Genomic DNA, 17,670 nt, shown 5'->3' on the forward strand with positions numbered 1-17,670 from the left:
ATTGCTGACCCATCAGTGAACACAGGCTTCTTCACACATACTTTCACAGTAGGTATGCAAAAATACAGCTGAAAAGAACTTTATAAAAAGATTCCAAATAAGAATGTGCAGTGAAAATACTAATATTCTTTAAAAAAATAACGTTCTCAAATTGATTCTTCTACAAAATATCCAACCCTATAAACTGAAAGACTGAACAAAGCATTTAAAAAGATATTTTGCACAGCATCATTGCCAAACAGGTCACTCTCGCTAACTTTTAAAGGAGTCATAATTACTTTCACTAAAACATTAAACTTCATTACATCAACTGGTACACATTTTGCATCATGTTTTCATTATTGCTTTCTCGCTATATCTTTTTCCAATCCACTGGCTAGTTTTTTGTTTTTTTCCTTTTGCTGTTCCCCTATAGCTTTTCACACAACGCCCTTTCTACCCCTAGTCTTTTCAACAGCCTTTGATCTCAGAGAAGTAAAGGATCTTCCCTCAGTGGGCAGAAGCCCTGTAGAAACTCCCTTAGGACTGAGCATTTCCCATAATTATTTCAGTTAATCTGTAAGGGTGAAAAGGTCTGAACTACTTAACAAAGTGTCAGCTTTAGTTTTGAATTGCCTGCAGAAACCTACAGCACTCCTAGTTACCTTACAAAAATACATTAAATAATATTTGTCATCATTTTTCAAATTCTTATGCTGGAAAAGTCGTTAAAAATCATAATGGTGATTCTACAGCGAAACCAAATATCCAAACTTAACATGAGCAAGTCCCGCAAAAGATTTAAATGATAAAAAAATCCAGGGACTAAAGTCAACATAGACATGCAAAGCTACTGAGTTTCACATTTACAATAAAGGTATCTTTTACACTTGTACATATACAGCTGCAAAAAAAAAAAAAAAATGGATGACAATGAGAGACTTCATGTACCTGTGAAATAAAATCATTATCATTCCCACTCAACATGCCCTCATACAATGATGGACTTTGAGCATTCCTCCTGTAAACAGGAAAATATCTAGGCACAAAAGTTCTTGGTCATGAAGTAACCATACTGTTTTTTTTATTAAAATCAGGTGGTTAAAAAAAAAGCCTTATTTCTACAGGGCAAGCAATCAAAATGTACACTCATATAAAATACACATAAAATTATACATATAGGGCACATTCATGACCAGTTGTTTGACATCCAGTCTCAATTGCAATCTAAACAAAATTCCCTCTCATGCAATGTGCATTTTTAAAAATGAAACTAACATCTTTGTCCTCAACTTGCATATGCCATCTATCATGCATATCACTAACATGGCAAATCAGGTCTCTACTATATATATATATGTGTTCAAAATGAGGATGTCATATCATTTGTAAATATGCATATTTAGAAGATCAACCTTTTAATCTTAAAATATGATCATTGGAAAAATATAAGCAATAAGGTAACTTCAGCAATACACAATCTCATTATGCACATCGAGCCACCTTTTCATATTTGGTCTCACATAACAGCCATAATTAAAGGACCTGCAAACATAATTTTGCATCAGTGGAAAACAATCACTTGGAAGTAACATGAGGGGAATGGGGCATAAAAATAGGATTGTTCTGATCTTTAAAACTATTGGTTGAGATGGAGATTAAAGGTTAACCTGATACACTGAACCTTTCCTGGTTTTGGTAGGAGGAAAGAGAAAACAGAAAAAAAAACAACTGGAGTTGGGGTTAGCACCAGTTTTCTCAGAAGGACGACAATGCTATTTCTATCTTTGGTCTTCCATAACAGCCATAATCAAAGGACCTAAAGATACAATCTTGTATTGGTGGAAAAAAATCGCTTAGAAGCAACATGGAGGATGGGCACCATAAAAATGGGATTGTCCTGATCTTCAAAACTATTGGTTGAGATGGAAATTAAAAGTGAATTTGATACTGAGCCTTTCCTGGTGTTGAGAAAATTTTTTTAAAAAGAGGTTTATTTATAACACCAGTCTTCTAAAAGGACAACAATGCTATTTCTATCTTTGTGTACAAAACAACTATCAAAATCTATGGAATCTAAAATGTTAACAAAGGTAAAAGAATCAAACAGCAACCATCCTCAACTCCATACATCAGATGAGTATCGTCCCTTGTTTTGTAACTTCTTGATGTAGTCTTCTGCTTGCGCTTTGTCCATGTTACCCTTCTGCATGATAATCTGCTCAAGCACGCTATGTACATCCTTAGCCATGTTGCGGGCATCACTGTAAAACAGAAAAGAAAGCATGCATTTGATTTCCAGCTACAGAAAATGACCAGATCTATCTCACATGACTACTATTCTACTAATTTCCACTTACATTGTCAAGAGTTTTTTTTTTTCTTTTGTGGGGTGACAGCATGAAAAAAGAACCATTTTCTAATTTAAAGATACTAGAACTTTCTTCACTGCTTTGTTCGGGGTTAGAAACACAAAAAAACTGAGCATATTCTTAAAAAAATGCTGACCTTATTTATTTAACTCTCTCTATACAGTTCACACTCTTCATACTACAGTTCATACTGAATAAGTTAAAAATATGATCACATTCTTCAAAGCAATCACTTTTAAAGAAGTACACTTTAATAAACATTCAAAAATTTTTATTCACAAAGCCACTCACCCGCAGATGTAAATGTGGCCATTATTTTCTAGGACTTTCCATGTTTCATCTGCATTTTGCTGTAGGAGGTGCTGCACGTACACCTTTTGGGGCTGATCTCGAGAAAAGGCAGTGTACAGCTTTGTCAGTGTTCCTTTCTTAACATAATCAGTGAGCTCCTCTTCATAAATGAAGTCAGTGGCCTTGTTGCGACATCCAAAGTACAAAATGGTACTGCCCACTTGCTTGCCTAGAACAAAAGGTCCAGACATCAAAAATAAAACCATCCAGTAGCCTTCGCAGGGGTTAGAAATCCTAATAGGTTCTGCTGTCAAAATGTTCTGCACCTTTTTATGCCTGAAAACCTTTTCCATCTGTCCTGTTTATATCCAATAAAATAAGTAGTCCTAGCATAGTGGTCACAGGGGGTGTAATCTTTAAAGCAGGTCATTGTGTTTATAGTATGGCACATGGCAATGGAGCATGTCTCCTTTCATTGGCTTTCCTGATAAATCAGGTACCCATCTGGTTGGCAGGGGAATCGTTCCTCTCATTCTCATATGAACTGTGAACCAGTGACTCATTCCAAACCAAGCACACTAACCAACAGTCTATGATACCTTCCCACTAACTTATCCTTTTAAACTATTTTAGCAAGTTGAAATACAAGCAGCTATAGCAACAACAGAAGACTTTTAATGACTCCCATCCATCCAATCCCTACAAACCTTTTCCCATGACACAATCACACACACAAAATCTACATTAAAACTTTTGTGGCAATGTCAAATGCCCACCACAACCTGCTGTTCATGCAAGCATTCTTGTTAGTTATCGTTCCTTTGCCCCCCAAGCGAACTGCGCCGTATACTAACCCTCTTGTCGCTGAGAGTCTCGCTCCTGAATAAAGCCACGGAAGGGTGCTAGCCCAGTGCCTGGTCCAATCATGATAATGGGTGTGCTAGGTTTGAAAGGCAGACTGAACTGTGACTTCCGTACATATATCGGTACACGTGGTTTGATGCCGTCAGTAGGTATCTTCTGCTTCAGCCAAGAAGTGGCAACACCCTTTGTTAATTTGCCAATGCGTGTTGTGTACTCCAGTAGAACTGCTGTGATACAGATGCCATCTGGCATGACCTGTGCATAAAAATTCACGTTTCTTATCACACACCATTCACAGTTCACATATGTGAACTTATTCCAGTTTTTTTTCCCCAAAAATCCCCTTTCATGCTCTCCAGACCAGTCTTTTGTGGAGTAATTTTGACATGTGAAGAATGGCAGCATTGCATTAAACTGTTTGGGTTAGACACTTGCTCACAACCTTATGAGGTTAAAAAAAAAACCTAAGCAAACACAGTCTTAAATAATAAGAGCTTCTGTTACAATTTCTATGAAATTTGATCCAAAGTTTGATCTACAATAGCAAGATTCCAATAAGCAACACAGCAGTCTGAAATCATACCTTGGGGGAAGATGATATGGAATAAAGGCGAGCCTGTAAGCGTGGAAGAAGCTCTAACACATGATCAAGAGGAGGATTCAGAGATGGCAGATCTTCCAGAATTTTCAAAATGTTGCGATGGTCTTTCACAACCCACTCCAGATATTTGGTCTGAAAAATTGTTTTTAATACTTAAACAATAATAAATACAATTTAACGCAGAACCACATCTTCAAATAAATGAGAATAGCATCAAACTGCCATTTTTGGCAGCATTAGGTAATATGAGATCACTCCACTAGCTACCTTTCAGTTACAGCTGTCCACTTCTGATTGGCCAGAAGTGACCAATAAACAGACAGAATACAAAATCAGCCAATTCATTACCCTCCCATTCCTTCCTCTCAGCTAGTGAGTTCACTTCTCCAGTTTTCTGCTGCAACTGAGAAAGAGACCCACAGCTGGGAAGCGGGAGAGAACTAGCTGTCATCTTGCAGCTGTGCAAAATGAAAGTTTCAGTGTCTGTTAATTGAGGGGAACTCCTGTCATGAGCTATTTACTTAGCCCCAAATCTGCAGGTGTTTTCAGACAGCTGCTGAAATAAAAATCAAGTCATCCAGCAAGCAAGGAGCAGGGAACCAAAGCAAGGCCATCTGGAGGGACACATGCACAGCCTCCCCAAGGACAACAAATCTGTTGTTGCTCACCAGATGCAACCAATCTCAAGCAGAGCAAATATAAGAGTCAAAAAATTGAATCATAACCTCTAGGAAAGGGCATGCATAAAACAAAGCGTAATATGCATCCAAAGAAAAAAAAAAAAAAAGAAATTAAAGTCATACATGCTATTCAGAATTATCAATGCTATCATAGATCGTACTTTGCCCTCCTCAGATGCCTGTGTCATGGTAAGAAGCAAGTCTTTTTCCGCTGGGTCTGAAGCGTAGTCTGCCAGCTCCCGTAAAACATGCGTGCGAGGTGGGGTCTGGATGTCAACATAGTGGGACAGAGCAGTGCGGTAGGAACAAGGACAAGGGAAAGGATGCTTCTTGCTGGCTTCCTCTGGAATCAGATCAAACTTTGATATAATCATCTAATACTGAATACCAAGATTTCCAAAACTGAATTTATAGCTTCTTTCAAACTGATTTAACCTTTCCCAACTACTACTTTCACTGCAAATCTTATCTAGATTAACATTTATTTTTATGCTCCATTTTCATACAATTTGTTACAGTATCAAGTGTTCAAGACTTCTGATCTATATTTATGTTCCTGCTCATTTCATCAACCATATGCCCCAAGTCAAAATAAGTCAAAATAATTAACATCAACAGATATCACTTAGTAATTCGTGAATTTCATATCTTTCAATTACCATCAATGTTGTCCAGTGTGAAAATGGTGTCCAGATCTATCCCCAAGCGTTTCCCAATTTTCTCCACGGTTTCTGCATCATTGATAGGGTAGACACCCACATGGTCACCTGCTTCATATCTGTGAAAATGTTCCTCGTAATTATTTTGTCAATATTTTTTTTGCAAAAAATATAGATTATCTTAAAGACACTGAGCATGCTGAACACAAATAACAGTAAATATACATCTGTCCATGGTTTATTTTTCAACAATGAAAATTCAGGAGAGCAAATATGACTGACTACACACAAAGAGTTCAGAATTCTGCACTTGTTCTCTAGAAAATGACCAATTCTGTTACAAGGTGAAATTGCTTGTGAATGGTGGTGTATCAGCATAAAGCCACACAGCATATAACTTCTATATTTGTTTTACATCCTCAAGACATCACCATAAAGAGACATTTTACACCTCTGAAGCTGAAGTACCCTATCCACCATAAAGGAAAGAGTTTTAACCTGATTTTTGATCCAGAGATGTCCAATTCAATGTGCATGCATGATCGGTCACCTCCCTTGTGCAGCTCACGATTGACCAAGATAGGTGACAGATATGGGTTCTTGGCATCATATGGTCTGCACAGGTATTAGTTATATTCACATACACACGTGTTTATATATATACACACACATATATATGTATAAACACACACATATTCTCAAAACTCTTTTTCTATATAAAAAAAAAAATTGTGCTTGAACAATTCACAAGATAAGTCCACACTATATTTTCATATAAAACTACAAAGCATCCATACAACATACCCCTTTCCACCATCACACAAAGAGTGTAAACATACAAGTATGCATATATGTATTTATTAACTGAAACAACACTTTCCCCCAATACCCATGCTGAAAATAATCAAACCTATATGCATCCAACACTTTTCCCCAATACCCACAATGAAATTAATCTAACCCATATGCATCCAATATATCCATACACCAGAGATTCACACATAAATAGAACAAGATCAACAAAACTAAAACTGACGGTTTCTGGTTTGCAAAGGAACCAAGTCGTGAAATCTCTCCTGTGAAGACTTTTTCAGGTGCAATATCTTCCAGCTTACTAAACCTGTACTGTCGCACACTGCCACAAACAATGTACATGTTCAGTTTTTTAAACATAAATGACAAAGGAAAATGAGGAAGGCTGGGGATGGGGGAGGGAAATACTGAGCAACAAGAATAAATCGTTAACAGCTTCTCAGATGATTCTATGGTCTTTATCCTTATGCTATCATTAAGGAACTTTCATTAAATGCTTAAAATGTTGCTGCCTGCAGATTAAATGGCCTGCAGAAGTCAAGGAGATTTTTAAAACAAATTTAAGGAGACTGTTAATGGTTCTTTTAATGATGTGGAAGCTTACCTGATGTCCTCTCCAGTTGCCTGGACACCAAATTTTGCACAGACTGCTGGCCAGAACCGCTCTCTCCATGTCACAAAATCTTCTTCAATGCTGTAATTAGCATTAAATAAATATCATGCACAAATGTCTACTGATCTGATGCAATAACATGAAGGAGATGTATCTGTAGTATGTATTATAGTAACCATCTTAAAGACCCAGCCTTAGCCTGCACCATATTTACAAAATAGCTACAGCTTTTGAGCAAGCATATCTAAATGACTAAACATCCAAACATAGCTCCTCCGGAAGTTTCCCATTTCGTTCAGATATCAAATTGTGCCAAATTACCATATAAAGAAACACTCTGCATTCTTACAACCAGCTCATGAACATCTAATGATCATTTTCCTTTAAGCGGTAGACAAATGATGTATTTAAGACTTCTGCAATATATGTATAAATAAACACACATACACACACATACATTTTCTGCATATACCAGACATCATTTGCCACCTTAAAAGACTTACTTAGCATCATCATCACCAAGTCCTAGCTCAAATACTCGCGTAGCCCCCAGCTCCTCAAGTCGCTTATCAACATATTTGCCTGTGGCATTGAAATGCTCATATGTTTTATTCCCTAGGCCAAACACCTGTCAAACATGATCAACAATCCACACTATACACATTCCAGTTTTCCAGTAATGAAGCCGTTTAGGAGGATATGATAAAATATCAACAAGTATGCTTTTTATTTCAAATACCAACACAAATTCCCAAAATGTATATGTTTAAGTATTTGCATAACATTATGATAAAATCATGCCAGGAAAATAACCAGATTTATTAAATTTACTTTATATCAAGACATTTGTACAAAGCTACTGTCTTATTATAAATCATTTCCATGGGAACAAGAATTACAAGCTTTATGTAAACAACCACTAATCCATTTTTGTCCCCTTTTCTTTTAGCCAAGAAAATAAATCTACAGCATACAAACTTACAGCAAAATTTATCCCATCTAACTCTGCACTCCCACCCTGCAGCCATTCATAAAACTCCTGTGCATTGTCCGTGGGGTCCCCTTCACCATAGGTTGCCATGCAGAATATGACCAAGTTGTTTGAAATTTCCTTCAGCTGGGGTAGTTCGTCCTTAACAAAAACATGATACACTACTTTAGGGCCATCATGAAACAATTTTCCTATTTTCAAAAGAGAAGAACATGCAACAATTTAAAAACTATGACTTGCAAAGAAGGAACTCTCTTTTTTGATGCGAAACGGACCTCTCAGATTTTTTGTTCATCATCAACATGAAGCAGACATAATATTGTGATCAATCTATCCACCATTCTGACATCATCTTTGCATCGGTTTGTCATAATTCTCTATGCACTGATCTGTCTCAGTGAAATGGTATTTCATCACCTGACAGCCAAAAGAAGCAGAAGTTATGAGAAAATGCTGAAGAGACAGCAGCATTTTACTATAGCAGGCCTACCATAACAGATTAAAAAGTATATTAAACATGCTAAAATGTCAGTGTAAATAGTAGGAGAGAAAATATATTAAACATTTTAAGATGTTAGTGTAAATAAAAGGAGAAAAAAGAAGAGACAACTACCATCTCGCATTCTTCTGGGTCAGCCACCATGCCTTTCATGCCATAGCGAGCAGCATCCTTAGACAGACGCATGGCAAACTCTTCTGCTGTGCCTGTCTGTGATCCATAGAAGACAACTACATTGCGTTCCTGCAACCACACACACATATACCAACTTGAAGCAGCCAGCTATCTAAAACTTAATAAGTGGTATTTTATACACAAATGTACAGCCAGCTATACTAACACCCAATTCCATTGTCAAAAGTACAAAAAAAAGTATAAAAGGTCAGCTTACATGATTTTTCATTTTACTGATGAAACCTCCCATACTTTCTTGTCTTTCAAGTACTGGCCTGAAAAAAAAGGTTCCAGACATTGCAAAAGACATTAGAACCTGTTCCTCCCTTCTCCCACAAACACTGCCCCCTCTCCCCCACCAGAAATCAAGGTAGATAAAGGAAGGGGGCACCTGCTAAGCACAGAATATGACAAACTAATAATTTTTAGAGCCATTTTGGATAACTAGATATTATGATTATGATAATTTTGTAAAGAAATATAAAATAATTTTTACAAGAAAACAGGCAGCTGGCGTGAACTTACGTGACAGTGAGTTTCTTGAATGTTGGCTGTTCCTGCCTTCTATTTCTGAAGTAAAACCAATAAATGGCAAAACCTCCTGCTGCTGACAAAACAAACAAATCCATCATGGAGAAGAAGCCAGATTCTGGTGCCATCTCCTCTGATGCCATACTGTGTGCCGACACAAAGGCACCTGTGTCTCTGCAAATAAAATGAAATCCAACATTAACACACTGATGGCCCTGTGAATTAACAATTTTAGAACTGCATCTTGAAAATTGTATGACTAGCATTTTCACACAGATGCATATCCTTTAAAAGTGAGCATCACACTTGAATGGCTCAATTTCATTGTGTTATCTGACATATACATACTTTAATAGTCAAGTTGTCAAGATAGATTTAGGAGACAACTGCAGTGGGAGCACTTTGCTCCACAACCATACTCCCCTCATGTACCAGCCAGCAAGCATCTCAGCAAGCGGCTATGCAAGCATCTCATAAAGCAGCTATCCAAGCATCTCAGCATGCAGCTAGGCAAGCGGCAAATGACAGCCCCTTGCCCCCTCCCAACAGAGGCGGCATAAGGAATATGTGGGGCCTGGGGCCGACCATCCGCGCGGGGCCTGGGTAATGGAGTACATGTATCAATATCCCTATTGCTATGATGCCGGAAGCACTGATTTATAGACAGTTAGATAGGCTGGATCAATTTCGCGGAATAACGCACGAATTTAGTGTTTTAATTGTTTGTAACCTTTCCCACCGTTTGTGACAGTAGCGGATTTTTCTTAAAGCGCAATAATATGGTGACGGTAACTTAAGGTGCAGAGGGCTGATGTGTTCAGGTACCTCTTGGTACAGTGATCGATGGGAGGCTCTCCTTTAGTGATCACGTGAACCAAGTGTACAAAAAAGGCCCAGCAACGGCTGTACCTTCTGAGGAGACTCTGCAGCTTCAATGTCAGCTCTGGGGTGCTGGAGACTGTGTACAGGTCTCTTGTTGAGAGCATCCTCTCATTTAACATCGCTGCCTGCTATGGTCACCTCCTCGTCAACGACAAGGCAAGGCTGGCCAGTCATCCACCAGGCAAATAAAATTATTGGTATATCACAGCTGCCACTTTCTGACTTGTACCTTCATTTCTGTCTTGGGGTCTCCTCGACAGACAATAAAGTCTGATTTGATTTGATTTGATTTGATAAACTGCTTATTATTATTGCCGAGTTTAAAGTTAAGACTTGGATTCAATAATTTGCTTAATTAGAACTTAGAAGTGTTCTCTGAACGTCAATTTTTTGGTCACAACTTGTTTAACACAGCTGGCAATAAGTCATAAAGATGACCTCGCGGCTGAAGTGTGGGGCCCCTTCGAGAGCGGGGCCTGGGGCGGCCGCCCCATTTGCCACCCCCTAACGCCGCCTCTGCCTCCCAAGCACGGTAAGTCCTCATTTAACTCTGTTTATAGGGTCTTGGAAAATGCAATATTAAGTGAAATGATGCATGATGAAACCAATTTTACCACAGGTTGATTTACTTATAAACAAGAGTTATATTTTGGGTCATACAAACATCATCAGACATCTGAATGGACCTTATTCTTGTAGTCTCTTGCATTTGAGTAACTGGGGAATGAGGAGAGTATGGTTGGTAGAAAGAAATTAAGTTTTTTACACTAAACCAGCAGATCTGAACCCAGGACAGCCAGTCCTGTAACTAATAATAATAATAATGAGTTTTTATATAGCATTTTCCCAATGATTTGCTCAGAGCGATTTATATAAATAATATACAGACTGAATCCCCCCCAACCATGCACACAAAGTACATTGCAGACACAAGTTATGCGCGCTCATGGTCAGGACAGGGTCTCAGTGGAGTTACTGTCCTGATAAAATGCGTCTTAAGTTTAGACTTAGAGGTGATAATCCTCACCGTATTACTATTAGTGACAGGAAACTAACCGTTGCACCACGTGATCATCCTGTTTATTCTGTATGATCTGATTTACCTCAGGCAAATTGTATTGATCAATGTGCATATTTATGTTTCTGTATATTTTTGGATTCACTTACATTACATATTATTACAGATTGCATATTTTTCCCTATCCTGAAATTGAGAAATTATGTATGACTTCACAGTTGTGCTTTTGATGTCTGAAGCCATTTAAACAGAACACACTAGTAAAAAAAACGTTGCAGATGTAGATGTTTTTTGGATTAAATTCTAGCCATAAGAAATTTCACCAGAACACTTACTAAACACTAAAACTCTAAGAAAGAACTATGTAATGATTTTTGAAAAGCCAATGGCAAACATAGAAGAGTAGGAACTTCTACAGTTAATTAACCAGCATTACTTTTATTTGACTATTACACTTTTACAGTGACACTATCTTTGAATGGTTATGGCAAAATTTACCGTACGCAAATGTAGATAAGGAGCATCTACACCTTGAATTCATATATCCTTACTGAAGCTATGCAGAAAGGCAAAAAAAATATTACCATTATTTGCCAGTACCTGGGACATATGTACTTATCAGATAAACTTTGAATGGCAGCATATTTTGTAAGAGGCATATTTGTAAACTCTGAACAATTAATGTGAACGTAAGTTGAAGGTTGGAGTGGGCTAGTGTGTAAATTCATGTAAAACAGATGAACAACAAGTGTACTTTTCATATTCTGTTTACCTTGTTGTACAGTAAGATCAATTATAAAAATTTTTTTAAAAAAAACAACTCAACGATCAAATAAGGCCACGGTTTTCTGCAATGACCCCCACCAGTTCCCAAAGGTCACCAGCAAAAATAAAATTACAGATACTGTAGTCTGATGATCAGATACATGGTTGTAAATTCCTTATCTGCTACAACTTTATTCCAAGGATCAGGTTAAAGAGAAGCAGTAAATACGATAAAACCACAGGAGTTATTCTTCTGTATAAGATGGGGAAACATAGCTTAGTGATTAGAGCACTGAATGACCTTTACCTTTACTTTTTCTTTTTTGATGGGGGAGGTATGTGGTGGCATTTTTGTTGTGCAAATTAAGTCATGCTGTTCAAAACTTTTAAACTAGGAGTTGGCACTTTGATCTGCAAATTTTTTTTTTTTAATGAAAATGTGTTTCTCAAAGTAGTTCTCAGAAAGAAACACAAATCCTTAGTCCTCTCTTCAAGCCTACCATCATGTGCAAATAAATTTTAACAAACGCTGACCGATATACACCTACATTTCAGTATGAAACAAGCATGGATTTATTAAACAATTTTTTTAACCTGCTCTAAACTTTAAATCCTGAAGAGTTGGTCAACTATATTTGTATGTATTGGTTTTAAGCTTTCTTAAACGGAATCAGTTTTCAAAAACAAAACAGGCCTGCCATATACTCTGCCATACCTTGAAATCTTATGCTTTTGTCTCCCCAATTTTTCCAAAGTCTCTTATCCCTTGTAAATAAAAGAAATGATAGTTTGGCTGCTATATTGCATCTGTCATCATTTGTACATCATGACACACACCAATGTCTCTGTGATTTAACTTTCTTTGCAAAACTCTCAGCCATTCTTCTCTGTAACAACGATAGCCCCATGAGGCTTCATTATGGAAAGCCGGAAGAGTGGTGCATCAAAAATGTCCATAAGGGCCAAAAAACATGGGGGCTGAAATCCAGGTATATTATCAGGGAGAAAGCACAAACTCCACACAGACTGGTCCTGGCAGGGAATTAACTTTTTTCATCAGTGCCATAACAAAACACCTAAGAATGAAATGACAATAAGTGAAGACACTGTACTATAAACAGTGGGCAGAAACTGTTATCTTCACACTGCTTTTGAAAGGAAGCAGGTCCTCCCTAGTGCAGGCCCAAAAGCCTACTCAGACCATGTACATAAGAGTCAGCTTTCTTAAACAACTTCTTGTTCTGTTGGTTAGCAACTCTCACATATCAAACACACATATACCTATGCCTACCTGCACACACTCTATGCATACAAGAGACAGCAAGTTCTGCTGGAGGCCAGGTTTCACAAAAAGTCACAAATTAAATACCAATCCTTCCCCCTCTTTAACGTCTGTAAATATGATGTATTTTATAAGCAAGCTCACAGATCACATTTTTGCTGAAAAGTTTGTGCTCGTATTTATGTTTAAACAATTATGTTGTGATTAAAGCTAGATCCGACAGGGTTACAGCTATAGTACACAAGTTTTGTGGTAGGTGTTATTAAGTATCATTGTCATTCTGTAAGTACTGTCAATAAATCTATTTTGGACTTGCATACATCTTTTTTGTGAGACAAAAAGATTGTGATTGTATGTCTTCATTTAAGTAATGTCCTATTATTCCTTATTATTCCAGAATGAAACCTGTAACATTTAGTGCACATAAAATTCAAGCAGAGGTAGTTGTTATACATAATTTGACAGTGAAGACATCCTATCATCTACTCTGGCTATGGTAAGTTTCAACACATGTGAATTGAATCCATCTATTTACATGCGTATTCTTGTATACCTGATTGCTTAAGGACATGAGTTCCTGTCACTCATCAGTATTCTAAGCTAAAAGCAAACTTCTATCTCAATCAAATGTTTGAAAATAATGATGAAAAACAAGAAAATAAAAATAAATGAAAGGTGTTCAACAAAAAAATAAGGGTGAAAGGTGAAAATAACATTACTAATGAGAATAAAACATAAAGCAGGGAAAAGAAACCAACCTTACATCCAATGACCTACAGTTTTTATGCATGAATCCTACCCGCTATGACTGACATAGACCAAGCCTATTGGAACAGATAACATACATTAAGTACTTATGCACTCCTAAACTCCAAAATTAACTGGACTGTCTGCTCCAAAAGCACTGATAGGGAGAACAGCATCAAGACAAGCTATCCCAAACTAACATCACTTGACAATCTGCGCATTCATTTCCACCTGTTATTGACAGTAAATGTGACACATTATACATGCAACTCTCCTGTCTCTGTTCATGTGTAAATATATGCGTGATAAGAGATAAGCACTGGAGGTGAATATATATATATGTGTGTGTGGAGGGTGCGGGTGGAGGAGGGGGTAACTGCTGAAACTGTACAGGTATATTTTATAGTCACCTATTACTACTTATTAGAACATTGGTTATAATTAGATTATAATTAGCAACATCTTGGGTAAAGTAAAAACTGTAAAAATAATTATAATTAAACTATATAATAGTAAGATTTTGATAGTTCTGATTTACCTGAAATTTAAATAGTGCTCTCTTGATGCTACTGAGCAAGTAAATTCACCAAGTTTGTGGAGGACTTACACAGGGGTAAAAAAACATCTGCGAGGTCTGGACAAAGCTTTACAACTTCAAAAACAAGACATTTTTCCGTAAGTTCTCCATGTTGCCCCAGAGCAATACCTTACCCTCACTTCCTAACTACTATCCCAGGATGTCGCATTTAAAATAAAAACTATATTTTAGAATCCTACCAACTTCAACTTCTTGCACATTCAACACAGAAATCTTCTTTTACCTTAGTATTCTAACACAATAATATTCTTTCTGTTAGGCATACAGCCCTGATTTAGCTGCCAAACTCAAACCCAAAATCAGAAGCATTTGACAGAGACATTTGGTACTTCAAGTTCTTTTAGTGCTTACATCTCCAGCAACCTATTGAACAGCAGGAAAGTGTGACAGTCAAAAAAAAAGAGCAAGAAAGGTTTTGAAGGGTGAATCCCTAAGTATAACGTGTCCTCCTTTTTTTTCCCAAGAATGTAGGTTACAGGCTCAGGTCTGTGTCCTGCACCAAACAACCATATACCCAGCAGGCAAATGATTAGCTCACATGATCTACAGCAAGCACATCGCTCCACGTGGCAATACAAATGTACTCAACGTACAATTCTAATGTACTCAATGTACTTAGAGTTCTAATAAACGGGTGATAAAAAAGCTTGAAAGGCCAGATATGTGAGGAAGGTCAGAAACATTTAACATAATTAAGAGCTCTCCATGTCTCATGACCTCCACTCCCAAGAAGACATACAACCTTTTTTCTTTTTCCTTAACAAATATTGATATCCCTGGAACAGCATATCTCACCACAAATTTGTTAATGCAGATTATTACATCTAAATATGTCAGTACTCTATTATACCTACCAACTTAAACGACATCAGTTTTTAAACAAAATTAGAAATAAGACCATACAGTAAGAGGTAAGGGGGCAATGAGCTGTTTGGAATTCAACATATCTTAGATTGGTTAGAGAACTAATCTTCTGTTTTTACAGCCTTTTCACCTCCGCTAAAAAGTGAGGTTTCCATTCATTCCTGGACATAGAAGTTTTCCACTTACTCCTACTGGAGTAAGCATTAAATTTTATATATTCTCCAACTATAGCTTTATTCAAGAATAATCTTAATCATGTTAAACGAACTTTACAAAAGAATACAGTTAGTCTCCAACTTACGGACATTCACGTTACGAACTTCAGTGCATACAAACAAAGTTGTCATCAAGCTCAAAAGTAGTTCTTAAGGATTATCTTCACGGTTAAAATTAGAGCATAAGGATAGTTCATATGTCTGCCAAGTGGCGGCAGCAGCAGGGAACGTGGGATATCGGTAATCACAACACACGTTCATCCTAGTACATGTACTGACTTACGAACAAACGTACAAAAAACACCTTTCTGGAATGGAAATTGTTCACTTGAGAACATACTGTAAAGGGAAATGCAAGAATTATATCAATAGTTCCAGAAGCCTCAGATCTAATGGGCTAATATTTATCATCTTGAAGAGAACAGTTATAAAAAAGAGACCAAAATATGGTAGTGTGAGATGAGTGTACATAGGCAGACATGAGCTGCTAAGTGCCAGACTTATGTAATACACTATTTTTGCATAAAATAATTCTGACAATATTTGTAAATAATGGCAACAATTAATTCCAAATGCTAAAGCCGCATAAGAAAGAATAAAAAAATGGTGAACAATACAAAAGTGTATAATTTAAAATAAAGGTTTAGTTTTAGTCTGAAAAAGTTCTGAAGGCATGCTATAAACTGCAACATGATTAAGGCAAAGCTTAAGATCTGAAGATTACTGTACTACTTTAGCACATAGTCTGATCAGTTGAGCCTCTCTATATTTTGTACTTGCAACATCTGATTGTTGCTGAGGATGGAGATTTGGGAAAAAAACTTTTGAACAACTTACAAGGCTTAGAACCTGCAAACACCGCTTTATAATGCATGTTTAGTCCTTTTTCTTTCATCAGTGGACACAAACTGAAAATCATTGACCTCTCAAGTGCACCTACTGCTCACAGTGTCCCTGATATAAGTCTAACGAAATAATCCACTAGTCTTACATGACACGCCTTCGCCAACAAAAACCATTCCACTGTCAAAATAGTTTTTTTCATGACACTATGTCTTTTTAGGGGATGTCTGCGTTCGTGAGATAACTAGCATCATTTTTTGTCATATAATCTGCAAGAAATGTCGTCAGAATCATCAAATGGCTTATCCGAACACAGATTTATTGAGTACGATCGATCGACATTCCGCTATGTAGAGTTGGCACGTACGTAGCCGACCCGGACTCAAGTTCGAAAAGGCAAAGTAAATCTTTCTAAGCAACATCTTTGAAATGAATGAATGGCATAACCACGAAAATAATGACATAAAGTCGTACATATGAGTATTTCCCCACAGTCACTATGAAATAGTCCCTGTGAAATTTTGTTATTCCATTAATTGCCAAACGTACGGCGTTACCCTGTAGTATAAGTCATATTTACACTTATGCCTGCAGTTTAAAGAAAGCACTCTTCTTTGGCGCATATTAATGAGATGTGTAAAACAGATCTTTCCTCATACCTTATGATCTAGTGGCTTCTTGAATCTGCCGGATGGCAGTAATCTTGACAACGTTCGAACTACCACAGTACTTCCAGCTCCCCGAAGACGACAGGTCACGTGACTTTCAGGTCTGGGAACGCTGACGTGAAGTGGATATGCTCGATCTTTAGAGCAACGAAATCTTTCACTGTTTAGATTTTATATTGGACGGATACTCCATTTATAACTTAAACTTGCTATTATCCACTTAACTTCATTTTATTTAAGTTATGCGGACCTATTTGCTCGGTTGAAGGACAATTAAAGTTTATTCGTACCAAAGATCCTTCTTGGTACACAAGCACCAAAATGTACTACATGTAGTAATCTTTAAGTACGCATATTGTTCTAATTATTTTGCGTATAAGACTATAAGTCATCGTTCTGAAGTTTCCACCACTAAATCATTTGGAAGGCAAAAAACAATTGAGACGAATTTAGTGGAAGACTAATTTCGGATGGACATGCTGTGACATATATTTGCACTATAGATTTTTTAGGTTGTGTGAAAACTATATATAGGATTGCTATGTCTACGGTAATTCACGTCTTTTGAATAGTTTATCCACGGACGTATATAGGGATATTAGTTCGTGGTTTAACTCCGCCTTGCCATGAACCCCCAACACTACTTTTTTGATACAATGTTGTTGTAGCATGCTTACGTGCAGTCCTCTCTTTTTTGCCATACGTGTTGCTATAGTATGTC

General features: G+C 37.1%; 1 protein-coding gene across 1 annotated transcript; it reads right to left on the reverse strand.

The window, feature by feature from the left end:
• Positions 1–63: 63 nt before the first annotated feature.
• Positions 64–17,092, reverse strand: LOC112561155 (NADPH--cytochrome P450 reductase-like). The gene is made up of 15 exons (XM_025233453.1): positions 16,941–17,092; positions 9,062–9,241; positions 8,754–8,811; positions 8,477–8,605; positions 7,855–8,004; positions 7,376–7,500; positions 6,864–6,953; positions 6,483–6,581; positions 5,945–6,061; positions 5,447–5,565; positions 4,949–5,130; positions 4,090–4,239; positions 3,497–3,761; positions 2,643–2,871; positions 64–2,243 (listed from the first exon to the last, which is right to left on the reverse strand). The coding sequence occupies exons 2-15, from the start codon at positions 9,208–9,210 to the stop codon at positions 2,099–2,101; spliced, it is 2,007 nt and encodes a 668-aa protein (XP_025089238.1). The 5' UTR covers positions 9,211–9,241; positions 16,941–17,092; the 3' UTR covers positions 64–2,098.
• Between the last annotated feature and the right edge of the window lie 578 nt (positions 17,093–17,670).

This window comes from Pomacea canaliculata, linkage group LG4, assembly GCF_003073045.1.
Source record: "Pomacea canaliculata isolate SZHN2017 linkage group LG4, ASM307304v1, whole genome shotgun sequence".
In the NCBI taxonomy this organism is placed as follows: domain Eukaryota; kingdom Metazoa; phylum Mollusca; class Gastropoda; order Architaenioglossa; family Ampullariidae; genus Pomacea; species Pomacea canaliculata.